The sequence below is a fragment of the Mustelus asterias genome, chromosome 4 (assembly GCF_964213995.1).
Source record: "Mustelus asterias chromosome 4, sMusAst1.hap1.1, whole genome shotgun sequence".
Lineage (NCBI taxonomy): Eukaryota > Metazoa > Chordata > Chondrichthyes > Carcharhiniformes > Triakidae > Mustelus > Mustelus asterias.
In genome coordinates, this window is record NC_135804.1 from 142,125,644 (window position 1) to 142,147,497 (window position 21,854).

Consider the following 21,854-nt stretch of genomic DNA (forward strand, 5'->3'; position numbering starts at 1 on the left):
GAAACTGGATGGCAACCCTGTGTATGAGTTAATGGTTTTCAACAACTGTCCTTATGTCCAGTCTACACATTTACAAATATACTCTTGTATCCAAAATTCTGCTGGATTTTCCTGCACAGTATTTAAATTCTACTCACTTTCTCAGTAGCTATGTCTACCTACAGCTTTGGGCTTCCTGGCATGCAAAATATCTGCCATAGATTCCGAGGCAAATTAAATTGTCATTAGACACCTGGTCCATCAGACAGCCTTCACACAACAAGGATGATACATCCACGTAGGAAAAACTCTCAACGGTGATCAGACTTCCAGATTCGAACTTACCACCTTTTGCCTCCAGCTAACTGCAAGGATCTTGAAAGCAGATTCGAATTCCATTTATGGTCAAATCTGGTAGCCTTGAGCTGCCCAGGCCAGCCGCCACTGCTCTCTTACCTGGTACCTCCCAACCTGCCACCTTTGCCATCAAAACTGGCAAGATGTGTGGGGCAAGGAGAAGGAGGCAGAGAGTGCTGAGTTCAAATCTCAAAAGGGTCTGGGCCCAGGAGTTGGATCTGGTGAATTAAGGGTTTGAAATAGAGAAGTCAAGCCTTGAAGAGCAATCCACTTTCCCACACTATACTGGAGGGAGGAGGGGGACAATGTTGGGTGGTAAAACGGGCACCTACAGCCAAACACCTCACCAACTGCATGTGCTCCAGCAGCCAGGCTTGAAGATTAAGGAAGCAGCGCTCCCAGGCCCAAACTGAAGCCCATGAGGAAAGTAAAAAGTAATCTGGCGCTTCCTACTGCTCGACCAATGACTGCTGTTGCTTAGAACAGCAACAATCATTGGTCAGTTAGCTTGTCAATAAGTGTACGTGTCGGATTAACTGCTTTAGACACTGACCATCCAGATTGACAGGCTACTTGACAAAACGAGCCCTGCCCCCACCACCACCCCAAGGAGTGCAGTGTTAATGCCCACTCTCCCACTGGGCGCCAAATTCTCCAACTTTGCTGCAGTGGGAAGAGTGGTGTGAACGGCTGGTAAGATCGCACCTTACGTTCTTAGCATTTGCGTTGTTTCCCCCAGCATGCATGCTCCCACCCCACCTCCCCGAACATCAAAGGGTTGAGTATTTCCACTGCTTTTGTGAGAAAAAGGAGCAAGTTGGTGCTGTGCCACATTTGTTGGGATGCAACTTTCCCCTGGAGGCCATTGAGTGCATGCTGTTCCAGAAAGGACCAATTTTCCTCCTACTCGCCCAGATGAAGCAATTTACCCCACTGAAGCTCTGCCCCCTTCTCTCTGGTCCTCCTGCACCCTCCTCCCTCCCTTGCCCAGTCTTCAATCTTAACAGTCTTCTGAACAAGGGGTGAAAAAAGCCACCAAAGAAGGCAGGGTCCTTGTTTAAAGATGTAATCTCCGATGGACATTCTTGGGCCCCTACCTTCAATTTTAACTGTTGCCCCAAGTCGGTAACAGCCATGGCTTTCTTGCTTAATACAACATTTGGGAAGAAGCACCGGGGGGGCTGAATGGAACCAAAGAGGTAATCAAAGAGTCATAGAGCAATATATCATGGAAACAGGCCCTTCGGCTCAACCAGTCTATGCCAACCATGGTGCCCTCCCAGCTAGTCCCAAGTGCCCGCATTTGACCCACACCCCTCTAATCCTTTCCCATCCATGTCCTTATTAAAACTTACTAAAGACTTCCCTTGCGGGCTAGGATTTGAAGAAACATTTTCTTTGGGATCCACAACAAAAGCCTCAGGATCATCCCCTCTTGCCAGGCTGACACAAAACCCACCCCTCCCTCACTGTGTCACAGACCGTTTACTTGGTTTCTCTGGCAGCCTCCTACTGCCGACTATTACGCTGCCCCATATCGTACCGTGGTCCAGGAGTTAGGGCCTTGCCTCATCTCCTGCCTGACCGACTCCTGCTCGAGGTTAAAATCTACACTCCAAATCTCATTCAGAGTTTTCTCAAACACCAAACTGGCCTTTAAAGGAAAACAGCCATAGGTAGGGGCCAGCTTTCCTTCAGTCCCAGAGTCAGTCCCTGTTAACAAGCAACTGATCCACTTGGGTGGCCAGGCATTGTCTTCAATAGATTAAACAGTAATTTAAGGATTTGTACTTTTTGTGAAGGACAATTTGTCTAAGCAGCCTCGGGATGTTTTTGTAAAAGTTTATATATTTTTAATTGAGAAACCTAGGCAGAGAAGAAGTCCACAACACAGAAGGTGAGTAAAGCTAAGAGAAAAGACACCTTTAGCACCTCCTCAGCTTTCTGTATCCCCATTTACATTCCCTTTGAGTGGCACAGTGGCACAGTGGTTAGCAACGCTGCCTCACAGCACCAGGGATCCGGGTTCGATTCCGGCCTCAAGTGACTGTGTGGAGTTTGCGTGCTCTCCCCGTATCTGCGTGGGTTTCCTCCGGGTGCTCCGGTTTCCTCCCACGGTCCAAAGATGTGCGGGCTATGTTGATTGGCCGTGCTAAATTAACCCTAGTGTCGGGATTAGCAGGGTAAATATGTAGGGTTACGAGAATAGAGTCTGAGTGGGATTGTGGTCGGTGCAGACTCGATGAGCCGAATAGCCTCCTCTGCACTGTAGGTATTCTATGATTCTACAGATTATATGATTCTTTGTCACATTCCAGCAACGCCCCCCCCCCCCCCCCCCGCCCCCCCAACCTCATAGTATAAATCTCTGCTGATTCTCTTTGCTCTCAACTCTGACGAAGTGTCACCCGGACTCGAAACATTGGCTCTATTCTCTCTTCACAGATGCTGTCAGACCGGCTGAGATTTTCTAGCATTTTCTGTTTTTGTTTCAGATTCCAGCATCCGCAGTATTTTGCTTTAATATAAGAGAAAAGTCCTTTCCTTTGAGAGTACAATATCACATCCTCAGGGGGGTCCCAAAACAGTTTACAGGCCAAGGGATTACTTTTGCAGTGTAGTTACGCTTGGCCCAAATTCAGATGTTCCAGGTAATTAGCTCAAAGGGCACATTAAGAGCAAATGAATGAGTAGTGCATTAGTCATAGAATCTCTGCAATGCAGAAAGAGGCCGCTTGGCCCAACGAGTCTGCACCAACTATCACACAGAGCATCTTACCCAGGCCCACCCCTCTGCCCTACCCCTGTAACCCCCACACAATTATCCTGCCACTCTCCCTAACCTACACAACTTCAGTGAAATCATATTTTTTGGTGAATTTAGTTGAAAGAGAATGTTGGCCCAGACATAGGGGCGGAGGGGGTGGCTCTAATCTTAGGGTGGGATTTTCTGCCCTCCACCCCCACTGCACACCCCCACGGTGTAGTTTGTGGGGGCGGAGGAGATCCTGCTGCTGTCATCGCATTTTCCAGTTGTTCGCGCACTGCGGTGGGGGGCTGCCATTGGTGAGGACCGGAAGATCCCGCCAGCAGGAACAGCTGGAAAATTTCAGCCTTAGTATAAGGAATCAGGCCAGTTAAACATTTTAGAAGTCTCACAACACCAGGTTAAAGTCCAACAGGTTTAATTAGAATCACGAGCTGCTCCTTCATCAGGTTCCAAAGATTCACAACCCTCTGAGAGAAAGAATGTCTCCTCATTGTTGTCCCAAATGGTTGTAAGGAGAGCTCTTTCTCAATGCGGCTAAGACCACCATTTGTCCTATAAAGGCTGCTCTTGTGTATATCCAGTCTTAGTATTTTTCTGGGGTGCAGCCTGCACACGTCTCATTTTCCTGCACACTGAGTAATTAGGATATCGAGCATAATCAAAGAACAAAGAACGAAGAAAATTACAGCACAGGAACAGGCCCTTCGGCCCTCCAAGTCTGCACTGACCATGCTGCTCGATTTAACTAAAACCCCCTACCCTTCCGGAGACCATATCCCTCTATTCCCATCCTATTCATGTATTTGTCAAGACGCCCCTTAAAAGTCACTATCGTATCTGCTTCCACTCCCTCCCCCGGCAGCGAGTTCCAGGCACCCACCACCCTCTGTGCAAAAGACTTGCCTCGTACACCTCCCTTAAACCTTGCCCCTTGCACCTTAGACCTGTGCCCCCTAGTAATTGACTCTTCCACCCTGGGAAAAAGCTTCTGACTATCCACTCTGTCCATGCCTCTCATAATCTTGTAGATTTCTATCAGGTCTCCCCTCAACCTCCGTCGTTCTGGTGAGAACAAACCAAGTTTCTCCAGCCTCTCCTCATAGCTAATGCCCTCCATACCAGGCAACATCCAGATAAAAAATCCTGCTTCACTTTTTCGATGGGCTGAGCATAGTTGTACTCTCATCCAGCTACGCAGCAGCCAGCCAACTCGAACTTTCTCAAGCTGCTTAATCATTATTCCTTTTGAACAGGCCCCCACAAACACAACGCTGTAGATATTGATTGATTGCTGCTATTGTTCACAACTCTGGTTGTCAGCAGCCCCCAAACCAAACGCAGATCCAGGCTGCTGATTGCTCATTATAACTTTGCCGGCTCTGAAAGGCAATTGAAATTTTAGTTCAGGATGTTGAATGGAACCAAACGGTTCTCTCCTTTAATTAATTAATTACTTTGAAAAAAAAAACCCAAAGCTGCAAGTGATGAAATCAATCCCTGAAACTTTAAATGTGAAGCTGGGACGGATTATTCAGGAATAATACATTGTTTTCAAGCTGATTTCTCTGTGAATTAGTTCCTTATTAAATGAGGACAGAGTTATTGTGGACTCACAGTTTTAAAAACCACTTACTCTCAGCGAAGGGTCAGCCCGTTACTTTTGGCTTGCAAATTCTTTCGGAGATGAGCAGCTGAAGGTCAAACACAGGCAGGATTCCATGTAACTCACTACCAACAGGAATTCCACTGCACCCTCTCTCGTGTTTGGAGCGGCACGGTGGCACTGCTGCCTCACAGCGCCAGGGACCCGGGTTCAATTCCCGACTTGGGTCACTGTTTGTGCAGAGTCTGCACGTTCTCCCCGTGCCTGCATGGGTTTCCTCCGGGTGTTCCTGTTTCCTCTCACAGTCCGAAAGATGTGCTGGTTAGGTGCATTGGCCATGCTAAATTCTCCCTCAGTGTACCCGAACAGGCGTCGGAGTGTGGCAACTAGGGGATTTTCACAGTCACTTCGTTGCAGTGTAATGTAAGCCTTACTTGTGACATTAATAAATAAACTTAAAACTTAAATGGTAGACTTCTATTTATTGATGCCACTTAAGATGAATAGCTGTATTTGTTATATAGCGCTATATAGACGAATAGCTGTACTTTCCTCCTTTTTGAAAAAATTATTGATGTTTCTGTTCCTTCACTCATTCAGCAACCTGAGGGTGGCAGTGGATTTGCTGGGGTCAGATTTGTTCTCAAGATTTCAATAACTTTGCTCAGAAGAAAACATTGACTGTGTCACCCAGCTGATAGACATTTTCACACATTTCGACAGCTGGATTTGCCAAATGAGTAAGAATAGTAAGAAATTCCACATGCCTTTTTTTGGGTTGATTCGATTTGATTTGACTTATTATAGTCACATGTATTAGTATCCAGTGAAAAGTATTGTTTTTCACGTGCTATACAGACAAAGCATACTGTTCATAGAGAAGGAAAGGAGAAGGTGTAGAATGTAGTGTTACAGTCATAGCATAGGGTGGAGAGAAAGATCAACTTAATGCAAGGTAGGTCCATTCAGAAGTCTGACAGCAACAGGGAGGGAGGGAGCTGTTCTTGAGTCGGTTGGTACGTGACCTCAGACTTTTCTATCTTTTTCCCAACGGAAGAAGGTGGAAGAGAGAATGTCCAGGGTGTGTGGGGTCCTTACTTATGCTGGCTGCTTTTCCGAAGCAGCGTGAAGTGTAGATGGAGTCAATGGATGGGAGGTTGGTTTGAGTGATTTTATTATTCATGGGCCAGCACTTTATTCCCATCCATAATTACCCATTCCAAAAGGCAGTTGAGAATCAACCACATTGCTGTGGGCCTGGAGTCACACGTAGGCCAGACCAGGACAGTAGTGAACCAGATGGGTTTTTATGACAATAGTTTCATGTTAATCCTTAGACTTCCAATTGCAGATTTGAGGGACTGGAACAGAGCTAGATTACATGCCTGCCAACTCTAGTTCAACACAACACATTATGCAATAAGCAGCAAATGCACCAAGAAAGATCCCACAGATTTCCACTTCTTCCATTCCAGATGATTCTGGGCATTGTCCATTTGCAGGGAAATTTATAGAGAAGGCAGCCAATTAACCTGGAGACATTCTCAGGGCTATATTGAAGAATAACTCCGGACTAGTCCAGGCAGGGAACCGATGTTTCAAGATGCCAATTGTTTGCTGCATTACAGGTCTGAGAGAATCATAGAATCATAGAATCCTACAGTGCAGAAGGAGGCCATTCGGCCCATCGAGTCTGCACCGAACACAATCTCACCCAGGCCCTATCCTCAAAACCCCATGCATTTACTCTGGCTAGCCCCCCTGACTCTAAGGGCAATTTAGCATGGCTGATCCACCTAACCAGCACATCTTTGGACTCTGAGGGGAAACTGGAGCACCCGGAGGAAACCCATGCAGACACGGGGAGAATGTGCAAAATCCACACAGACAGTGACCCAAGCCAGGAATCGAACCCGGTGGCTTGGTGCTGTGAGACAGCAATGCTAACCTCTGTGCCACCGCGCCACCCATTCATGGCTCAGATTCTAAGGGTAAGTGTTGTGAGCCAGGTGCACATGAACATCTCTCCAAACCAACAGCCCGGTGTGAACAATCTCAGCACCAGAACAGTTGGGCTGGAGGCCTGATTGAAATTGGACCTTGGGCCTTATCTAAATGAAAAGAATGCCTCGCATCCATAAAGCGTATTAGTGAGGTGCACATCAGGCTATTGCAGTGGCCACCTGCAATGTCCTAGAATGATGATTGGTATGGGCTGTGGGTGGACTGATTGCAATGGCTGGAATTCTCTGGCCGTTCACGCTGGTGGGATTCTCTGGCCCCGCTGATGATGCACCTAGTGGCGTGGGTTTTCCGACGGTGAGGTGTGTTTTCAATGGGAATTCCCAGACGTTCCTGCTGCCAGGGAATGGCACTCTGCTTCTCGCTGCCGAGAAGAACGCTGAGGGGAGTTCAAAGAATCTTGCCCAATACCTCTGTTTGCAGCCCAGCTCTTCTAATTCTCTTGGCTGAACAGGACCTTTCTTTGGTTTCTCTGGGTGATTGCTGAGCAGGCAGACTCAAATGTTTGGTCCATAATTTACTTATTCGTGGGAATTAACATCTACTTTAAAATAGAAACTAGAAGCAGGCCCTTTGGTCCATTCGGGTCCTTCGAGTCTGCTCTGCCATTCATTTTGATCATGACTGATCATCAAATTCAATATTCTGATCCCCCCTTCCCCCCATAGCCCTTGGTCCCTTTAGCCCCAAGAGCTATATCTAATTTCTTCTTGAAATCACGCAATATTTTGGCCTCAACTACTTTCTGTGGGAGTGAATTCCACACATTCACCACCCTCTGGGTGAAGAAATTTCTCCTCATTTCAGTTCTAAAAGGCCTTATCCTCAAACTATGACTCCTAGTTCTGGACTCCCCCCACCATCAAGAACATTCTTTCTGAATCTACCCTTTCTATTCCTGTTAGAATTTAATAAATTTCCATGAGATCCCCTCTCACTCTTCTGAACTCTTAAGGGTTGTGGTGATTCTGGTGATTGAACCTTTAAGGGCAACAAGTTTTTTTGAATCACGAACAATATATATGGCTATATATGCTGTGTTTGTGAAGCCTACCTCTCCACTCACCTGACGAAGGAGCAGAGCTCTGAAAGCTCATGATTTCAAATAAACCTGTTGGACTTTAACCTGATGTTGTGAGATTTCTTACTGTGCCCACCCCAGTCCAACACCGGCATCTCCACATCATGGCTTTAAGGGCAACACAGCAGAAGAGGGTCACTTAGTTTGGAGGACAAATTGGGTCACAGAGTGCGTAATCACCTCAAGGGGTGGTGCGTTCTCTTAGGTAGAAGGCATCTAGAAGACATGTAGAGACTGGGGCAGCCAGGGGGCGGTTCTCGGGAAGCCGCAAGGGGAGGAGGCTGGGTGGGTTGTGGCCTCTGCACATTTTTTCCTTATTAATAAATGCCCTTTGTGTTCTGACAAGGTCTGTGAGCTTGCATCATTACAGACATCCACCTGGCACAGCTAAAAAGGGGAACGCACAAATGTAGCAATGGGGCCAATGCTCGCCTAGGCTGATCCAAAGCTAAACTGGCATAATTTGCACCTATTTAAATACAGGAGTTGGGACGTCTTGTTGAAGTTGTACAAGACATTGGTAAGGCCACACTTGGAACACTGTGTGCAATTCTGGTCACCCTATTATAGAAAGGATATTATTAAACTAGAAAGAGTGCAGAAAAGATTTACTAGGATGCTTCCGGGACTTGATGGATTGAGTTATAAGGGAGAGACTGGATAGACTGGGACTTTTTTTCTCTGGAGTGTAGGAGGCTGAGGGGTGATCTTATAGAGGTCTTTAAAATAATGAGGGGCATAGATCAGCTGGATAGTCAATATCTTTTCCCAAAGGTAGGGGAGTCTAAAACTAGAGGGCATGGGTTTAAGGTGAGAGGGGAGAGATACAAAAGTGTCCAGAGGGGCAATTGTTTCACACAGAGGATGGTGAGTGTCTGGAACAAGCTGCCAGAGGTAGTAGTAGAGGCGGGTACAATTTTGTCTTTTAAAAAGCATTTAGATAGTTACATGGGTACGATGGGTATAGAGGGATATGGGCCAAATGCGGGCAATTGGGATTAGCTTAGGGGTTTTAAAAAAAAAGGGCGACACGGACAAGTTGGGCCGAAGGGCCTGTTTCCATGTTGTAAACCTCTATGACCTGAAAAACAAAGGTGACATATACCAATTTCTATCCCAGTCCTTGATAGGGTTAATGGAGCAAACAGGAATACGGGAACACATCACAGAGTTACACAAATGCCAGAGATAAGATTTATTGCAGAATTAATCAACCAACATTATAAAAGCAAGCACAAGGAACACAATTTGGAATTAAAATGAAAAGAGATGTTTGATCTCTCTCCAGTTGTTTTACCTCCGTTGTCCATTCTATTTATAGCTTAATTTACTTTCTTCCTGAGTAATATAATCTATCTTACCTGTTCTAACTATTTTTTAAGTTTAAGCTATTTACATACTTTGGGAATTAATCTCCTCTGTGAGCTATTAACGTGTTTACATTAAGTTCCTGTCTGCACAATTTTATCACCGTCATTAATCAGTTTCTTTTAATACACGGGGACAACAACATGCATTTATACAGAGCCTTTCATGTAGGACAAAGATATCTTGAGGCCTAATCAGACAAAAATGACTGTTGAGCTAAAGGGAGAGGTATTCGGAGGGGTGACTATAAACTCAGAGGGACGTGTTTTAAGGTGGAGAGGTTTGGAAAGACAATTCCAGATTCTGGCTCAATGTTGAATTAATCAGTGCCAATGATGGGATGAAAGGAGGAGTAGGAGTGAGAGGAATGTAGAGTCCTAGCGCGTGATTTTCCGGCCGCTCCCGCCGCAATACCGGAAAACCCTGCCCGAGATCAACGGACCTTTGTATGGTCCATTTCGCTCCCGCTGTGATTCCCCTGGCGGGCGGGACTGGAGAATGTCATCCCTAACCCTGTTGTAGGGAGCATGGAGGTTATAGAAATGGAATGGGAAAAGGACAGGAATGCAGTTAAAGAGGAGTATGAGAATGTAATGTTGAAGAAACTGGAAGATCCTGAGTAAACAGCAAGGATGATGATTTATGGAGTATGGTGTGGGATAGGAAACGGAGAGTAGAGCCTTGGATGAGCTGATGTGGAGGGTGTGGAGGATGGAAGAACACCGGGAGAACTTGGAAAGGTTGGATGGGATTTTCTGGCTGTACTCACCCCAAGGCCGGAAAATCCTGCCCAAGGTCCACGGACCTTTGCATAGGACACATGGTCCGTGTCCCATCCGCTACGATTCCCATGGTGGATGGGATAGGAAAATTCCACCCATTGAGTTTGGAGGTAGCAAAGACATGGAGCTGGATTCTCCGGCTGTGCTCACCTCAAAACTGGGGAATCCTGCCCGAGGTCAGTGGACCTTTGCATGGTCCACCCCCACTGCCTACCCCAATTCCCGTGGCGGGCAGGATGGGAGAATTCCAGCCAGGGTTGAATGTTTAAACCGCTGAGGCAGAGCAATGTTATGGAGGTGGAGGGAAGAGGTTTTTATGATGTAGGTGATAACGAGTTGGAAGCTCAGTTTAGAGTGAGAAAGGACACCAAGGTTGTAAACAGACTGTTCCACCTGAGGCAGAGGTGCTGAGGGAGAGATGGAATCAGTATAAAGAGTACAAAATTTGCAATGGGGCTGAAAACAACTCCCCCTGTCCTGCCAATAGTTAACTGGGGAAAACCGTGATTCGACCAAGAAGGAAGGCAACACCACCAAGTCAGTGATGCGGTTAAGAGGTGTGGTGGCAAGGCAGATCTGAGCATACATCTGGAAGTTGACCACATATCTTACGAGAGGCAGAAAATGTGGAATAGCAGGGAACCAAAGCAAGATCCTTGAAGAATGGTGGTGACATAGCTCTGTGGAAGAACGTGTGCTTTGGCAGCATGAGCACCCGGGTTCAAATCCAACTCGGCGGCACGGTGGCACAATGGTTACCACTGCTGCCTCACAGCGCCAGGGACCCGGGTTCAATTCCCGGCCTCAGATCACAGTCTGTGTGGAGTCTGCACGTTCTCGCCGTGTCTGCGTGGGTTTCCTCCGGGTGCTCCGGTTTCCTCCCACAGTCCAAAGATGTGTGGGTTAGGTGGGGATTGGTCATGCTAAATTTCCCCTGGAGTCAGGGGGATTAGCTAGGGTAAATATGTGGGGTTATGGGAATAGAGCCTGGGTGGGATTGTGGTTGGTGCAGACTCGATGGGCCGAATGGCCTCATTCTGCACTGCAGGATTCTGTGATTCTATGATTCTGATGGTAATAGTGGGAAAAAGAAGCAACTGTGCTCGATAGTGATGATACAGCTGTCGTTCCACACAATCTCAATGCAATGCCTGATTACCCTTCACAGCCGTGCAATCACTGGGAACTGAGCTGGGAATTCCTAAAGCTCATTTAGCACACAGCCAGGAGGCCGACAAAGCATTTCAACCTGGGTTGCAGAATGGAACGGCTAGCCAGGGTGAAAGCACAGTGTCCAACAATGTTACCATCTGAACAATTTATGTATCTCTATAAAACTGCTGCATCTCGGAATTTTTCATGAAATTTAATACACAAGTATAAAGCATTTCTCTACTAATTTAGCAGATTGCTTGCGACTAGTGTTCTGATTGACCTTACACCTTTTCCCTCTGCAGTGACTCATATTGCAGTAAATGTTCTCCTTGGCAGCCCTTGCTGTGTTGATAAGATGGTGGTGACAGTCTTATCCACTTTGCTCTGCTTTTCAGGTTACGCTGGTTATGTTGCTTTGCCACTCTTGTCAGCGTGGCACTCAGCAAGTGTGAGGAATGTTGGTTCGAGCCAAAGACCGGCTCCTGATTCTTACAGGACCTCTCATGAGAAACTTTACTTCTCCTCCCAGACGTTCAACATCACCTCTGTGTTTTTGCTGTTGGGAAAAAAAAGTTGGAAAACTCACTGAGTTTGGGTTGAACCCTGGGCGCTGATCAGGCTGATCTCAGGATTACCCATGGCCTGCTGGTTCGAGACCCTGACCACTTTAAACATACTAGACCCAATTCCAGGCAAATTCGAGTGTCTCTTATATCAGGATGATGGGCAGGGTGAACAAGTTCATAAGTTCATAAGATATAGGAGCAGAATTAGGCCATTCAGGCCATCAAGTCTGCTCCAGCATTCGATCATGCCTGATATGCTCCTCAACCCCATTTTCCTGCCTTCTCCCCATCACCCTTCAACCCATTACCAATTAAAAATCTGTCTAACTCCTCCTTAAATTTACTCACTGTCCCAGCATCCACTGCACTTTGGGGTAGTGAATTCCACAGATTCACAACCCTTTGGGAGAAGTAGTTTCTCCTCAACTCTGTTTTAAATTTGCTGCCCCTTATCCTAAGACTATGACCTCTCGTACCAGAATGCTCCACAAGAGGAAGCATCCGCTTCACATCTACTTTATCCAGACCTTTTATCATCTTGTATATCTCAAATTGATCTCCCCTCATTCTTCTAAATTCCAGAGAGTATAGGCCTCAACTGTTCAATCTCTCTTCATACAACAAACCCCTCATCAAACCCCTCATCTCTGGAATCAAGGCCGGAAGCTATGTTTGGGAAGTTTTGGGACAGTCAGTGACAGCTGGGTTACCAGCCTCCCATCCATTGACTCTGTCTACACTTCCCACTGCCTCGGCAAAGCAGCCAGCATAATTAAGGACCCCACACACCCCGGACATTCTCTCTTTCACCTCCTTCCTTCGGGAAAAAGATACAAAAATCTGGGATCACGTACCAACCGACTCAAGAACAGCTTCTTTCCTGCTGCTGTCAGACTTTTGAATGGACTTACCTTGCATTAAGTTGATCTTTCTCTATACCCTAGCTGTGACTGTAACACTACATTCTGCACTCTCTCGTTTCCTTCTCTATGTTTTGTCTGCGCGCAAGAAACAATACTTTTCACTGTATTTTAATACATGTGACAACAATAAATCAAATCAAATCAAATCAAAAAGTGACCAGGACAGGCCATTGATGTTTTGGGATCAAATCCCAAATGATGGGTGGCAAAGGTGGCACAGTGATTCGCACTGCTGCCTCACAGTGCCAGGGACTCGGATTTGATTCCAGCCTTGGGTGAGTGTCTGTGTGGAGTTTGCTCATTCTTCCAATGTCTGCGTGGGTTTACATAAGAAACATAAGAACATAAGAAATAGGAGCAGGAGTAGGCCATCTAGCCCCTCGAGCCTGCCCCGCCATTTAATAAGATCATGGCTGATCTGAAGTGAATCAGTTCCACTTACCCGCCTGCTCCCCATAACCCTTAATTCCCTTACCGATCAGGAATCCATCTATCTGTGATTTAAACATATTCAACGAGGTAGCCTCCACCACTTCAGTGGGCAGAGAATTCCAGAGATTCACCACCCTCTGAGAGAAGAAGTTCCTCCTCAACTCTGTCCTAGACTGACCCCCTTTACTTTGAAATGCCAACATTTCCTCTGGGTGCTCTGCTTTCCTCCCACAGTCCAAAGATATGCAGGTTAGGTGGATTGGCCATGCTAAATTGCTGGTTAGTGCCCCAAGATGTGTAGTTTAGGGGAATTAGTGGGGTATATACGTGGGGTTACGGGAATCAGGTCTGGGTAAGATGCTCTGTCGGAGAGTCGGTTTAGACTCGATGGGCCAAATGGCCTTGTTCTGCACTGTGGCGATTCCATGAAACCATGGAGGCTTAGAGTCTCTTTAGCCCTGATGCAGGGAGGCCAGAATGGACCTGGCAGAATGTTTCCTGGTGTGAGGTCAGTGAGGGAAGCATTAGTAAAGAGTCGTGCACTTTGGGTGATGGGAGTTAAACTTAGGATGGTTGGATAGAAGTTCAATCTAATTTATATCCCTCTGGGATTTGCCTGCCCATTGTATCCAAAGGGAATCAAAATCGGGCTGATTCTGTCATGATCAGACTGTCTGCAAAGCCAGTTTTATGTCCAGATGGTAAGTTGAAAATCTACCCAATTGTTTGATTAATTTGCATGTATCCTGTTCATAATTCACTGGGTGATTTAATCTGCCTTCAACTGAACTAAATAACACTTGCATCTATTAGATCTCAAAGCGCTTGGGAACATAACAATTGTGAGGTAAAGAGAGCGCTAGTCACTTTCTACCATCCTGGCAGTTGCACAATGCAATGTTGATGGAGCAGTTGACGAATTGTGACAACCAATCTCTCATCAATTAGTCAACAGTAGCCCCAGGCACGGGGTGAGAGATGCCCCCAGTGTTGTCAGCATTGGGAACACTATTTCCTCCCAAGCAAGCTGCCGTGTCTCAATTACTGCACTGCATCACAAATTATTATTCCCCGAAATAAGCCAATCTCATTTGCATTTGAATGAAGCCACACTATCTGCTTCCAACGTTTCCTCAGGGAGCTTGTTCCGTAGATTTACCACTTGTGTACTGAAACGGTGAGGGAGTTTTTAACTCCCAAAAACAGGCAGCTTCGTGTCTTGTGGGAGGTTAAAATGTTAAAAAAATATGAATCCTGGCAGAAACCTAACTTCAATGCTCCCCACCCCACCCTCCCTCTCCCCCCTGCCCACAACATCACTCCCAATTTTAATAGAGGGAGGGCAGTGGGTGACTGAACAGCCATTTGAACTGTATTCAGACTGCGCGTGGCTGCTTCTCCTGGACTTTGGGAAACACAGCTCAAGGAAAAGGGCCTGGGATGCATTGGAAGGTGCCTTTCCACTCACCTGAGGGATCCAGTCTCAGCAAGGGCATGGCATGGTGGCACAGTGGTTAGCACTGCTGCCTTACAGCGCCAAGGACTCGGGTTAAATTCCGGCCTCGGGTCACTGTCTGTTCAGAGTCGGCACGTTCTCCTTGTGTCTGCGTGAGCTTCCTCTGGGTGCTTGGGTTTCCTCCCACGCTCCAAAGATAGTAGCCATGATGTGGAGCTGCCGGCATTGGACTAAGGTGAGCACAGTAAGAGGTTTCACAACAGTGGTTCAGTTAAGTTCAAAAGTTTTCACTGATTTAAAAAAAAAATTCACCTGGTATTTTGAGATCTCTTACTAAGTCCAAGGATGTGGAGATGCCGGTGTTGGACTGGGGTGGGCACAGTAAGTAGTCTCACAACACCAGGTTAAAATCCAACAGGTTTATTTGGTAGCATGAGCTTTTGGAGCACTGCCCCTTCATCAGGTGAGTGACGATGAAGGAGCGGCGCTCCGAAAGCTCATGCTACCAAATAAACCTGTTGGACTTTAACCTGGTGTTGTGAGACTTCTTACTGAGTCCAAAGATGTGCAGGTTGGGAAAATTGGCCGTGCTAAATTGCCCCTTAGTGTCCCAGGATTAGTTTAGGAGGATTAGCTGGGTAAATGTGTGGGGGTACAGGGTTAGGGCCTGGGGAAGATACTCTGTCGTAGAGTCAGTGCAGGCTCGATGGGCCAAATGACCCCCTTCTACACTGCAGGGATTCAATGAGAACTGCCTGTGATTGCACACCATCCTCTGTGATCTTTAGATATTACGCTGCCCCCACAATACCACCCTCCATGGCCCCACCTCCAACAGGCCCATGGCCTGCCTCACCTCACTGCGGCCTCCAACCTCAAGCCCCCACCATGGGACACATTTAGTTCTAAGGTTTTCTGCAGAAAGTGCCCTGCCCAATTGGAAGCAGAGCTTGTCAACCGTATTGGCTTCTTGGCGGGAAACAAGTTATGAGGTCACACACAAGCCACAAGATTAAAATTCCACAGCCTGCAGCAGAATCCTGAATTTTGGGCTCCCTGCATTCTACTAACTCCCTGCAACCACCCTAGCTCCCGGTGGTTCAGCCTCTACTTTCTCAGAAGACTAAGGAAATTTGGCATGTCAGCTACGACTCACACCAACTTTTACAGATGCACCATAGAAAGCATTCTTTCTGGTTGTATCACAGCTTGGTATGGCTCCTGCTCTGCCCAAGACCACAAGAAACTACAAAAGGTTGTGAATGTAGCCCAATCCATCACGCAAACCAGCCTCCCATCCATTGACTCTGTCGACACTTCCCGCTGCCTCAGAAAAATAGCCAGCATAATTAAGGACCTCACGCACCCTAGACATACTCTCTTCCATCTTCTTCCATCGGGAAAAAGATACAAATGTCTGAGGTCATGTACCAAGCAACACAAGCACAGCTTCTTCCCTGCTACTGTCAGACTTTTGCATGGACCTACCTTATATTAAGTTGATATTAAGTTGATATTTTGCATTCAGTTGATCTTTCTCTGCACCCTAGCAATAACTGTAATACCACTACATTCTGCACTCTCTCCTTTCCTTCTCGATGAGCGATACGTTTTGTCTGTATAGCGCGCAAGAAACAATACTTTTCATTCTATCCCAATACATGTGACAATCATAGAATCATAGAATCATAGAATCCCTACAGTACAGAAAGAGGCCATTCGGCCCATCAAGTCTGCACCGACCACAATCCCACCCAGGCCCTACCCCCATATCCCTACATATTTTACCTACTAATCCCTCTAACCTCAGGCCACTAAGGGGCAATTTTAGCATGGCCAATCAACCTAACCCGCACATCTTTGGACTGTGGGAGGAAACTGGAGCACCCGGAGGAAACCCACGCAGACACGAGGAGAATGTGCAAACTCCACACAGACAGTGACCCAAGCCGGGAATCGAACCCACGTCCCTGGAGCTGTGAAGCAGCAGTGCTAACCATTGTGCTACCGTGCCACCCAATAATAAATCAAATCAAATCAAGTTCAAATGTTTTCACAGATTTAAAAAAAAATTAGCCTTCTTTAAGCTTTTGCAAAAGCTCCAAAAGCAAATGGCATTTGCTACCAAATAAACCTGTTGGACTTCAAACTGGTGTTGTTAAAATTCTTACTCAACTTGCCTGGACAATGCAAGTCATGCTTCGCATAATCTAGTCTTTTAGATTCCTAATAAAAGCTTCCATATCACTTTGAAATCTCATTTTCAGTGAAAACATAATCCAATCCCTCCATCCCAGTAATCGTTCTCTTCTGCTGCACGCTTTCCCTCTGGCACCCTTCCTTCACCAAGTGAGATAATTCCGTGTTAAAAATTGGCCAGTGTGGCCAAGGAACCTCACTCTGAGATGGCTCCTGTTCTGAGCAAGACCACAAGAAACTACAAAGGGTCGTGAATGAAGCCCAGTCCATCACTCAAACTAGTCACCCATCCATTGATTCTGTCTACGCTTCCCGCTGCCTCGGAAAAGCAGCCAGCATAATCAAGGACCTCACACACCCCGGACATTCTCTCCTCCATCTTCTTCTGTCGGGAAAAAGATACGAAAGTCTGAGATCACGTACCAACCAACTCAAGAGCAGCTTCTTCCCTGCTGCTATCAGGCTTTTGAATGGACCTACCTTATATTAAGTTGATATTAAGTTCATTGTATACTAATACATGTGACAATAATAAATCAAATCAAATCAAAATCAAAACAAATCAATGATTTATAAAGTGGCAGAATTATCTCACTATTTCAGCTCAATATCTCAACTGATTTTAATAATTCGGGCGGCACGGTAGCACAGTGGTTAGCACTGCTGCTTCACAGCTCCAGGGTCCCGGGTTCGATTCCCGGCTCGGGTCACTGTCTGTGTGGAGTTTGCACATTCTCCTTGTGTCTGCGTGGGTTTACTCCGGGTGCTCCGGTTTCCTCCCACAGTCCAAAGATGTGCGGGTTAGGTTGATTGGCCAGGTTAAAAATTGCCCCTTAGAGTCCTGGGATGCGTAGGTTAGAGGGATTAGTGGGTAAAAATATGTGGGGGTAGGGCCTGGGTGGGATTGTGGTCGGTGCAGACTCGATGGGCCGAATGGCCTCCTTCTGCACTGTAGGGTTTCTATGATTCTATGATAATTCTAGACTCAACTCTCCCAATGCTGTTCTGGCTGGCCTCCTATCTTTTATGTTCCAGTAATCTACACTCACTCAAAACTCTGCTGACAGTATCCTAACTCATACCAAGTCCTGATGTTACCAATATGACATTTATAAGTTTGTTATGTTTCAAGATTGTGTCTTTATTTAGGATAAAATGGAGGGGGTTATGAAGTCTCTCCACAAGTCTGCTTAGTAAAAGGCCTGGGTGATATGGTTGTTCAAGATTAATGGGAGTCCCGAGTTGTTTTGCTGAGAAAGAAGGTGTTAGCGTTTATAGACAATGGTAATAGCATCTAATTTTACAATGGCTAGACTGATAGTCTCCAAAGTCCCAGGAAGGTGTTGAGAATGTCAGGTTATAAACAGTTATGCCTTACGCTGTCCATTTACTTCTGCAATAAAAGAGATCTGGGGTCTCAAGGATAGCTAATCAGTATTTCTGCATAGATACAAGGCCTATGTGATTCACATTGCCATGGAAATGAACTCTGAAAGGTTTCTAAGATATCCAAAACTCACAGACCTAGGCAGGATCCAGGAGACAGAGATAGGGAGCAGTTAGAGGCTAAAAGTCTCTGAGAGTCGCCATGTAGGAATGTGGGTGGGAGCTCACATTTGGATTAAAAAGATCAATTTCATGAGGATTTGAGCCAAAGTTAGAAGATTTGTCTGGTTTGCACTAGAAGGCGAATATCCAAGGAAAATGCCCTCACTGTAAAAGGCTTCAGTGCTTAAAGGTTACAGGCTGGGAAAGGAAAGGAATCAAAGTAAATCCTCGGGAGCTGAGTTGGTTGGTACATGACTTCAGACTTTTGCAGCCTTTTCGCGACGGAAGAAGGTGAAAGAGAGTATATCCGGGGTGCATGGGGTCCTTGATTCTGCTGGCTGCTTTTCCGAGGCAGTGGAAAGTGTAGACAGAGTCAATGGATGGGAGGCTGGTTTGTGTGATGGACTGGGCTACGTTCATGAACCTTTGTAGTTTCTTGTGGTCTTGGCCTTTTTAGTTACCGACTGAAGGTTTGAATTTCTTTTATAAAGCTATTGGTCTCTATGAGGATGGTTACAAAGAACAAAGAACAAAGAACAATACAGCACAGGAACAGGCCCTTCGGCCCTCCAAGCCCACGCCGCTCCCCGGTCCAGGATTGAATCCTGAATCCAGGATCTCCGCCCATTTTTCCAGCCTATCTACATACCAATATCCTATCCACCGAGCTGTCCCTCACAGCTACGATGCTTTGTTCATTACAACCTCTTAACTCACTCCCACCCCCCCATTCCAGACCATGTGATCTCCAGGGAGAGGCGAAAACCCAGAGTGAAAAACCCCAGGGCCAATATGGGGAAAAAAAATCTGGGAAATTCCTCTCCGACCCCCTGAGGCGATCGAAACGAGTCCAGGAGATCACAATGGCCCTGATCGGAAAATGCTTCCCAACCCTAGTCATTTCCACTTCCACGAACACCATATGAATTCCCTGCCCCCGAGACAGGTTCCCAACTATCCGCAGTCTCGCTCTGTACTGGCACCAGCAAGATGATCATAGAATGAAGCCTTGAAACGAGAAACAAGGAACAATTAGCCCGCGCCGCTCCCTGGTCCAAACTAGACCACTCTTTTGTATCCCTCCATTCCCACTCCGTTCATATAGCTGTCTAGATAAGTCTTAAACGTTCCCAGTGTGTCCGCCTCCACCACCTTGCCCGGCAACACATTCCAGGCCCCCACGACCCTCTGTGTGAAATATGTCCTTCTGATATCTGTGTTAAACGTCCCCCCCTTCACCTTGAACCTATGACCCCTCGTGAACGTCACCACCGACCCGGGGAAAAGCTTCCCACCGTTCACCCTATCTATGCCTTTCATAATTTTATACACCTCTATTAAGTCTCCCCTCATCCTCCGTCTTTCCAAGGAGAACAACCTCAGTTTCCCCAATCTCTCCTCATAACCAAGCCCCTCCATACCAGGCAACATCCTGGTAAACCTCCTCTGTACTCTCTCCAAAGCCTCCACGTCCTTCTGGTAGTGTGGCGACCAGAACTGGACGCAGTATTCCAAATGCGGCCGAACCAACGTTCTATACATCTGCAACATCAGACCCCAACTCTTATACTCTATGCCCCGTCCTATAAAGGCAAGCATGCCATATGCCTTCTTCACCACCTTCTCCACCTGTGACGTCACCTTCAAAGATCTGTGGACTTGCACACCCAGGTCCCTCTGCGTCTCTACACCCTTTATGGTTCTTCCATTTATCGTGTAGCTCCTCCCTACATTATTCCCACCAAAATGCATCACTTCGCATTTATCAGGATTGAACTCCATCTGCCATTTCCTTGCCCAAATTTCCAGCCTATCTATATCCTTCTGTAGCCTCTGACAATGTTCCTCACTATCTGCAAGTCCTGCCAGTTTTGTGTCGTCCGCAAACTTACTGATCACCCCAGTTACTCCTTCTTCCAGATCATTTATATAAATCACAAACAGCAGAGGTCCCAATACAGAGCCCTGCGGAACACCACTAGTCACAGGCCTCCAGCCGGAAAAAGACCCTTCCACTACCACCCTCTGTCTTCTATGACCAAGCCAGTTCTCCACCCATCTAGCCACCTCCCCCTTTATCCCATGGGTTACACTGTTAACCCTCTGCTCCTGATCACTGACGTACATCAGTTCCCGAACATCTGTCTTTTAAGATTCTCATTTTTGTTGACCTTGCATTATGTCGTCAGTTCAAGGATATTCTCTGTAAAACTCGCCACATCTTTTACCTCCTTTAAAGTGCATTGCAAAACCTCTGACCAAGCTTGAGGTTACCTATCTGCAGAGTGGCACAGTGGCTAGCATTGCTGCCTCACAGTGTCAGGGTCCCGGGTTCGGTCACTGTGCTGAGTCTCCCCGAGTCTGTGTGGGTTTCCTCCGGGTGCTCCGGTTTCCTCCCACAGTCTGAAAGACGTGCTGGTTAGGTGCATTGGCCGTGCTAAATTCTCCCTCAGTGTATCCGAACAGGCGCCGGAATGTGGTGACCAGGGGATTTTCACAGTAACTTCATTGTAGTGTTAATGTAAGCGTACTTGTGACACCAATAAATAAACTAATATCCCAATGTCAACTTAATGATTATTCTCTTTTGAAACTGTGCTTTATAATGGTAATGGAATTATATAAATGCAAATACTGGTTGCAAATTTCTTTATAGGCTGCTAGTGAGCATTGTTGTGATAGTTTCAATTTATTATCAAATCAGTCCCTCAAGATATTTTATTTCCCATTTTGGAAATAATCTCGATTTGGTTTTTAATTCCACGCATGAAGCATTTTGCATTTTGCTACATTAAATTTAATCTGGTCTGCCCAAATTCCAAGTATGTTAAAATCTTCGTTCAGTTTAGCCTCTTGTGTTTTGGAGTCTGCCACTTCTGTTGGCTCTGTATTGTGGGCAACTTTGGCCGTGATGTTCCTGGCACCAACCTCATTCAGATCATTTGTGGAGATATTCAACAAAAGAGGTTCCAAAGCAGACAGCTGTGGATCCCCACTGCTAACATTCCCTTGTGACAACAACAAACTCTGTACCATTACCCTCACTGTTCTATTAGTCCATCAATTTACATTCTAAAGTATTTCCTCTGCCTGCTTTCTTTCCTTTTGGTCCCAGAATTTGCTCATTTTAGGTGTAATTTTCCCATTTCGAGACAGTGGCCAGAATTTTACCGGAACGCCCGCCCCGATTCCGGGGGCAGGCGAGGCTCGGAAAACGGCATTGGCCTCGGGAGGGATCTACAAACCTCGGGCAGATGTGCTGGTAAAATTCCGCCCTAAGTGCGGCAGTGGGTGGCTCCGGTGGTTTCCCGCTGGCCAGAATAGCAGGATCCCACCCAAGATTCTGCATTCGGAACCATATTACGTTCCTCTCCCACGCTCCTGGTTGGCCGGCAGCTGATTTGTCCGCCCACCATCAACTGGCGGGTTCAAAGATCCCAAAGCCATATTTAAATGCCAGCACACCCATCTCACTCTCTCCAGCCCACCTATCTTTACCAGACTGTGCAAGATGTCAGTAACCCAGAGGGAAAAGGAGAACAGCCTCAAGAGGAAGTCAGTTCCTCATTTCAACCACCCTCCCATCACCTGCAAGGCGCTCATGTCCCATTTG

At 46.5% G+C, this 21,854-nt stretch overlaps 1 protein-coding gene across 2 annotated transcripts in view; it reads right to left on the minus strand.

Moving 5' to 3' along the window:
• LOC144492405 (uncharacterized) overlaps window positions 1-10,025 on the minus strand; it is a 202,283-nt gene extending 192,258 nt beyond the window's left edge. For both annotated transcript variants that reach the window (XM_078210412.1, XM_078210414.1), the window contains exon 1: window positions 9,950-10,025. In XM_078210412.1, coding sequence (XP_078066538.1) covers window positions 9,950-10,002 — 53 coding nt within the window. In that variant the 5' untranslated portion in view covers window positions 10,003-10,025. The remainder of the gene's footprint in view (window positions 1-9,949) is intronic.
• Between the last annotated feature and the right edge of the window lie 11,829 nt (window positions 10,026-21,854).